The sequence below is a fragment of the Pseudochaenichthys georgianus genome, unplaced genomic scaffold (genome assembly GCF_902827115.2).
Source record: "Pseudochaenichthys georgianus unplaced genomic scaffold, fPseGeo1.2 scaffold_1702_arrow_ctg1, whole genome shotgun sequence".
Lineage (NCBI taxonomy): Eukaryota > Metazoa > Chordata > Actinopteri > Perciformes > Channichthyidae > Pseudochaenichthys > Pseudochaenichthys georgianus.
This window is the reverse complement of record NW_027262496.1, coordinates 1-11,305: the sequence shown is the minus strand read 5'-3', so window position 1 is coordinate 11,305 and position 11,305 is coordinate 1. Positions and strand designations below refer to the sequence as shown.

The 11,305-nt window shown below is 43.1% G+C and overlaps 1 protein-coding gene across 1 annotated transcript; it reads left to right on the top strand.

Annotated features, from left to right (window-relative positions):
* Positions 1 to 859: 859 nt before the first annotated feature.
* Positions 860 to 11,155, top strand: LOC117441469 (protein FAM13A-like; the record flags this gene model as incomplete). Its single annotated transcript, XM_034077554.2, has 7 exons — positions 860 to 1,070; positions 2,574 to 2,742; positions 6,853 to 6,991; positions 7,344 to 7,425; positions 10,314 to 10,480; positions 10,858 to 10,941; positions 11,060 to 11,155. Coding segments are annotated over exons 1-7 (948 nt in total), but the record flags the coding sequence as incomplete, so codon positions are not given.
* Between the last annotated feature and the right edge of the window lie 150 nt (positions 11,156 to 11,305).

Here is an 11,305-nt window from a genome sequence, read left to right as displayed (position 1 = left end):
TACATTAATTATTATTATGGTCTGTGCATGTTCTATTAACCCTTTGCTCTGTTGGTACCATGTTGGTACAGACAGTTCATGCTCAAGCCTCCGGTCTTTTTTTATGAATGAGGAACACACACATGACGTCATCAGGAAGCCCCCTCCTCCCCTCTCTGCTGAGAGAGAGAGAGAGAGAGAGAGAGAGAGAGAGAGAGAGAGAGAGGAGAGAGAGAGAGAGAGAGAGAGAGAGAGAGAGAGAGAGAGAGAGAGAGAGAGAGCGAGAGAGAGAGCGAGAGAGAGAGAGAGAGAGAGAGAGAGAGAGAGAGAGAGAGAGAGATAGAGATGAGAGAGAGAGAGAGAGAGAGATGTTTTCATTACGTCCCTCTAGGGAGGGAGAGGGAGGGAACAGGAACCCTACGCAGCTTCAGCATCAGAGAGCAGAACCAGACGATGGAGATTCAAAACCGGTGAGTGCTTCTACACAGCGGGGCTGACTAACGCCTGGAACTAAAGCAGAATTCATATTTTTGTGTCACGTTTTGGAACTGGCTAATCGCTGGAGTGCAGAGGTGGGATTTATATTTCTGTTTTCTCTCATGTGCAGCGGTGCAGACTAATCTCTGGACAGGAGGGAGGCTCCGTGCACGACACCTGTCTAATTCATGGAGAGCCGGTCAGCCTCTTCTGGACTGTGGGGGTACAGCAACCATCAACCGAACAGCAACCATCCGTCTCCTCCACATGTGGGGCTCCAGAGGCTGGGACCTGGCTAGTATCTGGAATATCTGATCAGAACAGCAGCTCCTGTGTGTAGCAGCCCCCCCCCCCCCCCCCCCCCCACCTCTCCTCCTGCTGGGACCAGGCTAATCTCTGGATCATGTTCTGTTTCTGCCTGCAGAGCTCCCTGCTGAAGCTCCGGGCTCTGGAGGGGGAGGGGGGGCCGTCGCCGGGATCCTCCCCCGACGAGAGCCCCCCTCCTCTGGGCAGCAAGGGGCAGAAGAGCCCCCCCAGCCCGGGGGAGACAGGGGGGGGGGAGACACTGGCTCTCTGCCACAGCCCCCCCGCCACTGACGAGAACAGCCCCCCAGGTACATTATTATAATAATACATTTAATTTGGATAGTGCTTTTCCTGGTGCTCAAAGATCAGAAACTGTGTGTGTGTGTGTGTGTGTGTGTGTGTGTGTGTGTGTGTGTGTGTGTGTGTGTGTGTGTGTGTGTGTGTGTGTGTGTGTGTGTGTGTGTGTGTGTGTGTGTGTGTGTGTGTGTGTGTGTGTGTGTGTGTGTGTGTGTGTGTGTGTGTGTGTGTGTGTGTGTGTGTGTGTGTGTGTGTGTGTGTGTGTGTGTGTGTGTGTGTGTGTGTGTGTGTGTGTGTGTGTGTGTGCGCGCGCGCGGCCTAGCATTACTATACTTGTGGGGACCTACATCTGTTTACATAGTCACGTGTGGGGACTCGCCTCCCTTATGGGGACAACTTGGAGGTCCCCATGAGGGGGTTCATTAATGTTAGGGTGAAGACTTGGTTAGGGTAAGCCTCCAGGAAATGCATGTAAGTCAATGTAATGTCCCCTGAAGTGATGTGTGTGTGTGTGTGTGTGTGTGTGTGTGTGTGTGTGTGTGTGTGTGTGTGTGTGTGTGTGTGTGTGTGTGTGTGTGTGTGTGTGTGTGTGAGAGTGAGAGTGAGAGTGAGAGTGTGTGTGTGTGTGTGTGTGTGTGTGTGTCTGTGTGTGTGTGTGTGTGTGTGTCTGTGTGTGTGTGTGAGTGTGAGTGTGATGTCCCTAGACAGTTTACACATGAGGGGACTAGTAGTAACACATACTACTAAACGGGCATCGTGTTTCCAGGTGTCGGAGTTTTACTGCGTACTGGATTTAAGGTTTAATGTTATATACATTTTTACATTCATATTATAATTATATCTATATTATTATTTATATTATTGAATATATTACATATAATTCAATACAGGCTTTTCAAAATAAGAGCAGCTTTAAAGCAGCTGTGGTGGACTTAGGGTTTGGGTTAACCCTTAACGGCGAGGTTAGTTAAAGCAATGATTTTCACAATAAGAGCTGCCTTAAACCAACTCTGTGAAACTCTTCCAGGGTCATTTTATAATGTATAACGATTTGATACAGATTTTTCACAATAAGAGTTTAAACGTTAAATACGGGCTTCTCACAGCAGCTGATCCTGGTTCAGTTTGTCAGTTCAGTTCCACTGATCATAGTTCCATTGTTGAGGTCTACTGGAATAGATTCACATTGTTCAATGTTCCAAACTCTCGTTGGTTTCTCACAGCGTCTCTGTAGAGTCTGTGTGTTCACTCTCTGCCCCCCCCCCCCCCCCCCGTGAGCCGGGTGGCCGTCTGCGAGACAGCGAAACCCAGCGGTTCGCTGTCACACAAGGGGACGGGTCAGAACCAGAGAAGCATGACGTGGGACCTTTAAGTGCATTATGGCTTTTCATAATAAAAGCCTTAATAAACAAATCCTGGATGACTTAGTTGATTAATTTAAGTCAGGCTTTTCAAAATAAGAGTTGATTGTGTATTGTTGATGTTAACAGTAATGGTTCTTCCTGTTTCGGCAGAGCCCCTCGCCCCCCTCAGCCCTACAGGTGAGGAAGGGGGGGGGGCGCTCCTCCAGCTGTTATCGGGGGGGCCAGGCCCGCTGCCCTCCCCCCGCTGTCTCACCCACAGCCTGAGGTTCAACTCTGACCCAGAGGCAGCGCCCTCCCCCCCCTGCAGCCAGCAGTACATGTGAGTACCTGTCTTTAAGAAGCTCTTATTGTGAAAAACCTGTCCGTCTGTCTGTCTGTCTTTAAGAAGCTCTTATTGTGAAAAACCTGTCCGTCTGTCTGTCTTTAAGAAGCTCTTATTGTGAAAAACCTGTCTGTCTGTCTGTCTTTAAGAAGCTCTTGTTGATAGAAACCTGTCTGTCTGTCTGTCTTTAAGAAGCTCTTATTGTGAAAAACCTGTCCGTCTGTCTGTCTTTAAGAAGCTCTTATTGTGAAAAACCTGTCTGTCTGTCTGTCTTTAAGAAGCTCTTGTTGTGAAAAACCTGTCCGTCTGTCTGTCTTTAAGAAGCTCTTATTGTGAAAAACCTGTCCGTCTGTCTGTCTTTAAGAAGCTCTTATTGTGAAAAACCTGTCTGTCTGTCTGTCTTTAAGAAGCTCTTGTTGTGAGAAACCTGTCCGTTAGAGATGTCCCAATCCGATCACGTGATCGGGGATCGGAGCCGATCACGTGATTTTCAAAAGATCGGGGATCGGGAGAAAAAAATCGGGGATCGGGATTTTTTTCCTTTTGTTTTTCTAAAATATTTTTTTTTTCATTTAATGTTACAAAACTAAAATGACCATGTTCACGTCTTAAAGTCATCCTGAGGACTTAGTTTTGGTTTGAAATTACACAACATCATGCATGTGTTGCTTCTGTTGGGCTTGTTCAGACCTGGTTATCCCTCTGAAAGCAACAGAGTGGGCGCAGTGTCTGATAGCAGCAGCAAGCTAACGAGAGGCTACGTCCAGCTGCTGACTCGGGAGTCGGGACAGAGAACATGTCAGGAGTTTGGAAGTATTATGAAATTGAAAGCGAAGGCAGTGTAACAGCCAGATGCAATGTTTGCAAGGCAGAGGTTCCGCGTGGTGGAAAGAACAGAGCTACGTTCAACACGACCAATCTAATACGCCACCTGAGAAACAAACACCAACAACAACACGGCGAGTACACAGCGGCCACTCGGGTGACGGCACTGAGACAACCGACACTTTCAGAGGCTTTCAAAAGGAAAGAGAAACTGCCCCAGAACAGAGACAAGGCCAAACAAATAACAGCCCAGATAGCTGAGTTCATCGCGTTGGATGACCAGCCGTTATCTGTTACCTTTTTTTTCTCTTAATGCATTGCATAAAGATCGGATCGGGAAAAATCGGTATCGGCAGATTGTCAAAATCAAATGATCGGAATCGGATCGGGAGCAAAAAAAGGTGATCGGGACATCCCTACTGTCCGTCTGTCTGTCTTTACGAAGCTCTTATTGTGAAACACCTGTCTGTCTGTCTGTCTTTACGAAGCTCTTATTGTGAAAAACCTGTCTGTCTGTCTGTCTTTAAGAAGCTCTTATTGTGAAAAACCTGTCCGTCTGTCTGTCTTTAAGAAGCTCTTGTTGTGAGAAACCTGTCTGTCTGTCTTTAAGAAGCTCTTATTGTGAAAAACCTGTCTGTCTGTCTGTCTTTAAGAAGCTCTTGTTGAGAGAAACCTGTCTGTCTGTCTTTAAGAAGCTCTTATTGTGAAAAACCTGTCCGTCTGTCTGTCTTTAAGAAGCTCTTGTTGAGAGAAGTCTGTCTGTCTGTCTGTCTTTAAGAAGCTCTTATTGTGAAAAACCTGTCTGTCTGTCTTTAAGAAGCTCTTGTTGAGAGAAACCTGTCTGTCTGTCTGTCTTTAAGAAGCTCTTATTGTGAGAAACCTGTCTGTCTGTCTGTCTTTAAGAAGCTCTTATTGTGAAAAACCTGTCCGTCTGTCTGTCTTTAAGAAGCTCTTATTGTGAGAAACCTGTCTGTCTGTCTGTCTTTAAGAAGCTCTTATTGTGAAAAACCTGTCCGTATGTCTGTCTTTAAGAAGCTCTTATTGTGAGAAGTCTGTCTGTCTGTCTTTAAGAAGCTCTTATTGTGAAAAACCTGTCCGTCTGTCTGTCTTTAAGAAGCTCTTGTTGAGAGAAACCTGTCCGTCTGTCTGTCTGTCTTTAAGAAGCTCTTATTGTGAGAAGTCTGTCTGTCTGTCTGTCTGTCTTTAAGAAGCTCTTATTGTGAAAAACCTGTCTGTCTGTCTGTCTTGAAGAAGCTCTTATTGTGAAAAACCTGTCCGTCTGTCTGTCTTTAAGAAGCTCTTGTTGAGAGAAACCTGTCTGTCCGTCTGTCTGTCTTTAAGAAGCTCTTATTGTGAAAAACCTGTCTGTCTGTCTGTCTTGAAGAAGCTCTTATTGTGAAAAACCTGTCCGTCTGTCTGTCTTTAAGAAGCTCTTGTTGAGAGAAACCTGTCTGTCCGTCTGTCTGTCTTGAAGAAGCTCTTATTGTGAGAAACCTGTCCGTCTGTCTGTCTTTAAGAAGCTCTTATTGTGAGAAGTCTGTCTGTCTGTCTTTAAGAAGCTCTTATTGTGAAAAACCTGTCTGTCTGTCTGTCTTGAAGAAGCTCTTATTGTGAAAAACCTGTCCGTCTGTCTGTCTTTAAGAAGCTCTTGTTGAGAGAAACCTGTCTGTCCGTCTGTCTGTCTTTAAGAAGCTCTTATTGTGAAAAACCTGTCTGTCTGTCTTTAAGAAGCTCTTATTGTGAAAAACCTGTCTGTCTTGAAGAAGCTCTTGTTGTGAGAAACCTGTCTGTCTGTCTGTCTTTAAGAAGCTCTTGTTGTGAGAAACCTGTCTGTCTGTCTGTCTTTAAGAAGCTCTTATTGTGAAAAACCTGTCTGTCTCTCTGTCTTTAAGAAGCTCTTGTTGAGAGAAACCTGTCCGTCTGTCTGTCTTTAAGAAGCTCTTGTTGTGAAAAACCTGTCTGTCTTTAAGAAGCTCTTGTTGTGAAAAACCTGTCTGTCTGTCTGTCTTTAAGAAGCTCTTATTGTGAAAAACCTGTCTGTCTCTCTGTCTTTAAGAAGCTCTTGTTGAGAGAAACCTGTCCGTCTGTCTGTCTTTAAGAAGCTCTTATTGTGAAAAACCTGTCCGTCTGTCTGTCTTTAAGAAGCTCTTGTTGAGAGAAACCTGTCCGTCTGTCTGTCTGTCTTTAAGAAGCTCTTATTGTGAGAAGTCTGTCTGTCTGTCTGTCTTTAAGAAGCTCTTATTGTGAAAAACCTGTCTGTCTGTCTGTCTGTCTGTCTTGAAGAAGCTCTTATTGTGAAAAACCTGTCCGTCTGTCTGTCTTTAAGAAGCTCTTGTTGAGAGAAACCTGTCTGTCCGTCTGTCTGTCTTTAAGAAGCTCTTATTGTGAAAAACCTGTCTGTCTTTAAGAAGCTCTTGTTGTGAGAAACCTGTCTGTCTGTCTGTCTTTAAGAAGCTCTTATTGTGAAAAACCTGTCCGTCTGTCTGTCTTTAAGAAGCTCTTATTGTGAAAAACCTGTCTGTCTTTAAGAAGCTCTTGTTGAGAGAAACCTGTCCGTCTGTCTGTCTTTAAGAAGCTCTTGTTGTGAAAAACCTGTCTGTCTCTCTGTCTTTAAGAAGCTCTTATTGTGAAAAACCTGTCTGTCTGTCTGTCTTTAAGAAGCTCTTATTGTGAAAAACCTGTCTGTCTGTCTGTCTGTCTTTAAGAAGCTCTTATTGTGAAAAACCTGTCTGTCTTTAAGAAGCTCTTGTTGAGAGAAACCTGTCCGTCTGTCTGTCTTTAAGAAGCTCTTATTGTGAAAAACCTGTCTGTCTGTCTGTCTGTCTCTCTGTCTGTCTGTCTGTCTGTCTGTCTGTCTGTCTGTCTGTCTGTCTCTCTGTCTCTCACCTGTCTGTCTCTCTGTCTCTCACCTGTCTGTCTCTCTGTCTCTCACCTGTCTGTCTCTCACCTGTCTGTCTCTCTGTCTACCTGTCTGTCTCTCACCTGTCTGTCTACCTGTCTGTCTCTCACCTGTCTGTCTCTCTGTCTCTCACCTGTCTGTCTGTCTGTCTACCTGTCTGTCTCTCACCTGTCTGTCTCTCACCTGTCTGTCTCTCTGTCTACCTGTCTGTCTCTCACCTGTCTGTCTCTCTGTCTACCTGTCTGTCTCTCACCTGTCTGTCTCTCTGTCTCTCACCTGTCTGTCTCTCTGTCTCTCACCTGTCTGTCTCTCTGTCTCTCACCTGTCTGTCTACCTGTCTGTCTCTCACCTGTCTGTCTCTCTGTCTACCTGTCTGTGTGCAGGTGTCGGGCTCTGGACCGGGTCGATGTCTCGGAGGACCCCGGCTCGCCCTCCGTCTCGTTTCTCACGCGGCAGATTCAGGCCCTGAAGAAGAAAGTCCGTCGCTTCGAGGACCAGTTCGAGCAGGACATGAAGTACAAGGTGGACACTGCTGTTCATTTAATACATCGATTATCAAAACACGTCAATCAACCAATGAACACGCTGGATTCTGTCTGCTGTGTTGGGATACTCCAAGACAGGCTTTTCAAAATAAGAAACTAATCATTTTTGTCTTTTTATGTTTATAGAAGACAGGCTTTTCAAAATAAGAGCGTCATAAAACTAGTAATCGTTCAATTTGTCACGTAGACTCAAGTTGGTATTTTCAAAATAAGAGCTGCTTTATACGACCTTAATGACAGTCCGATGTCAGTATTTTGACGTGATGAGATAATTTATTTTCAAAAATAAAAGCGTTCACCCAGAGTTTCACTTCCTGTTTGGGTTTCAGCCGACACACAACGATAAATACTCGAACCCCGAGATGATCCGAGTGATGGGGGAGCTGGCCTCGGCTCGCAAGCGGCTGAAAGGTAAGACAACAGATCAGACCTGAGCTCTGAGGCGTGCCTCCATAAACCGCTCGCTTATATAAATACTTATCAATACACCGTATTTAATTTAGTCTTAATGTACATTATTTAATTTCATATTCTGTTCTTGTAGACATCATATTCTATTTACATGTATATAGACTTGTACTATTTTTTTTTTTGTAACATGTGAGAAGTAGAAAGTACAGGTATTTGTGTTCAACATGTAAGAAGTAGAAAGTACAGGTATTTGGGTTCAACATGTAAGAAGTAGAAAGTACAGGTATTTGAGTTCAACATGTGAGAAGTAGAAAGTACAGGTATTTGAGTTCAACATGTGAGAAGTAGAAAGTACAGGTATTTGAGTTCAACATGTAAGAAGTAGAAAGTACAGGTATTTGAGTTCAACATGTAAGAAGTAGAAAGTACAGGTATTTGTGTTCAACATGTAAGAAGTAGAAAGTACAGGTATTTGAGTTCAACATGTAAGAAGTAGAAAGTACAGGTATTTGAGTTCAACATGAGAGAAGTAGAAAGTACAGGTATTTGAGTTCAACATGTGAGAAGTAGAAAGTACAGGTATTTGAGTTCAACATGAGAGAAGTAGAAAGTACAGGTATTTGAGTTCAACATGTAAGAAGTAGAAAGTACAGGTATTTGAGTTCAACATGTAAGAAGTAGAAAGTACAGGTATTTGAGTTCAACATGTGAGAAGTAGAAAGTACAGGTATTTGAGTTCAACATGAGAGAAGTAGAAAGTACAGGTATTTGAGTTCAACATGTGAGAAGTAGAAAGTACAGGTATTTGAGTTCAACATGTGAGAAGTAGAAAGTACAGGTATTTGAGTTCAACATGTAAGAAGTAGAAAGTACAGGTATTTGAGTTCAACATGTGAGAAGTAGAAAGTACAGGTATTTGAGTTCAACATGAGAGAAGTAGAAAGTACAGGTATTTGAGTTCAACATGTGAGAAGTAGAAAGTACAGGTATTTGAGTTCAACATGTGAGAAGTAGAAAGTACAGGTATTTGAGTTCAACATGTAAGAAGTAGAAAGTACAGGTATTTGAGTTCAACATGTGAGAAGTAGAAAGTACAGGTATTTGAGTTCAACATGTAAGAAGTAGAAAGTACAGGTATTTGAGTTCAACATGTGAGAAGTATAAAGTACAGGTATTTGGGTTCAAAGTGTGAGAAGTAGAAAGTACAGGTATTTGAGTTCTACATGTAAGAAGTAGAAAGTACAGGTATTTGTGTTCAACATGAGAGAAGTAGAAAGTACAAGTATTTGGGTTCAAAGTGTGAGAAGTAGAAAGTACAGGTATTTGAGTTCTACATGTAAGAAGTAGAAAGTACAGGTATTTGAGTTCAACATGTAAGAAGTAGAAAGTACAGGTATTTGTGTTCAACATGTGAGAAGTAGAAAGTACAAGTATTTGGGTTCAAAGTGTGAGAAGTAGAAAGTACAGGTATTTGAGTTCTACATGTAAGAAGTAGAAAGTACAGGTATTTGAGTTCAACATGTGAGAAGTAGAAAGTACAGGTATTTGTGTTCAAAATGTAAGAAGTAGAAAGTACAAGTATTTGGGTTCAAAGTGTGAGAAGTAGAAAGTACAGGTATTTGAGTTCTACATGTAAGAAGTAGAAAGTACAGGTATTTGAGTTCAACATGTGAGAAGTAGAAAGTACAGGTATTTGTGTTCAAAATGTAAGAAGTAGAAAGTACAGGTATTTGAGTTCAACATGTAAGAAATAGAAAGTACAGGTATTTGAGTTCAACATGAGAGAAGTAGAAAGTACGGGTATTTGAGTTCAACATGAGAGAAGTAGAAAGTACAGGTATTTGGGTTCAACATGTAAGAAGTAGAAAGTACAGGTATTTGAGTTCAACATGAGAGAAGTAGAAAGTACAGGTATTTGAGTTCAACATGAGAGAAGTAGAAAGTACAGGTATTTGAGTTCAACATGAGAGAAGTAGAAAGTACAGGTATTTGAGTTCAACATGAGAGAAGTAGAAAGTACAGGTATTTGAGTTCAACATGAGAGAAGTAGAAAGTACAGGTATTTGAGTTCAACATGTGAGAAGTAGAAAGTACAGGTATTTGAGTTCAACATGAGAGAAGTAGAAAGTACAGGTATTTGGGTTCAACATGTGAGAAGTAGAAAGTACAGGTATTTGAGTTCAACATGAGAGAAGTAGAAAGTACAGGTATTTGAGTTCAACATGAGAGAAGTAGAAAGTACAGGTATTTGAGTTCAACATGAGAGAAGTAGAAAGTACAGGTATTTGAGTTCAACATGTGAGAAGTAGAAAGTACAGGTATTTGAGTTCAACATGAGAGAAGTAGAAAGTACAGGTATTTGGGTTCAACATGTGAGAAGTAGAAAGTACAGGTATTTGAGTTCAACATGTGAGAAGTAGAAAGTACAGGTATTTGAGTTCAACATGAGAGAAGTAGAAAGTACAGGTATTTGAGTTCAACATGAGAGAAGTAGAAAGTACAGGTATTTGAGTTCAACATGAGAGAAGTAGAAAGTACAGGTATTTGAGTTCAACATGAGAGAAGTAGAAAGTACAGGTATTTGAGTTCAACATGAGAGAAGTAGAAAGTACAGGTATTTGAGTTCAACATGTGAGAAGTAGAAAGTACAGGTACTTGAGTTCAACATGTAAGAAGTAGAAAGTACAGGTATTTGAGTTCAACATGTAAGAAGTAGAAAGTACAGGTATTTGAGTTCAACATGTAAGAAGTAGAAAGTACAGGTATTTGAGTTCAACATGCAAAAAGTGGTCAGAAAGATAAGTATTGGAGTAAAGTACTGATACCAGAAACATGTACTTGAGTACAGTAACAAAGTATTTGTACTCCACTGCTTCCCTCCTCTGCAGAGATGAGGCTCAGGCAGTCGGTGTTCGAGCTGAAGGACCCGGACCCTCAGAGCTGTTCGGGGGCCGGCCAGCAGGGGGCGCCGGAGAGCCCGGAGGAGACGGTGGAGTCGCTGTTCAGACGCCTGAGGGAGAAGAGGCAGGCTCTCAACCTGCCAGACAACATGAAGGTAACAATCACCCACACCACACTCACCTATGGAAGCCCATTACTGCAAATGTGATGGACACATTTGAACAAGAATGTGTGTGTGTGTGTGTGTGTGTGTGTGTGTGTGTGTGTGTGTGTGTGTGTGTGTGTGTGTGTGTGTGTGTGTGTGTGTGTGTGTGTGTGTGTGTGTGTGTGTGTGTGTGTGTGTGTGTGTGTGTGTGTGTGTGTGTGTGTGTGTGTGTGTGTGTGTGTGTGTGTGTGTGTGTGTGTGTGTGTGTGTGTGTGTGTGTGTGTGTGTGTGTGTGTGTGTGTGTGTGTGTGTGTGTGTGTGTGTGTGTGTGTGTGTGTGTGTGTGTGTGTGTGTGTGTGTGTGTGTGTGTGTGTGTGTGTGTGTAGGACATGACGCAGGCTCAGATGGTTCTGGAGAAGATCACTCTTCAGAAGTGTCTTCTTTACTTTGAGAGCGTGCACGGCCGGCCAGTGAGTGAACAGCGCCACCTGCAGGCAGGAAATAAAACACTACCACAGCAGCTATATATCATTTATCTGATTGTCCATTAATCAGCATAACATGTATGTGTCTCGTCCTGTCTGTCAGGGGGTGAGACCGGAGAGGGTGCTGGTGAAGCCGCTCTACGATCGATACCAGATGATCAAACGCCTGCTGTGTGTGAGCCCCACCATCACCACCATCGTGAGGACGCTCCCTATTCATTACTACACTTTAAAGAGTCCTCTCCTCTGATGTTCAGGTGTATATCAGTATGTAGCGTCTCTACTTTAAAGAGTCCTCTCCTCTGATGTTCAGGTGTATATCAGTATGTAGTGTCTCTACTTTAAAGAG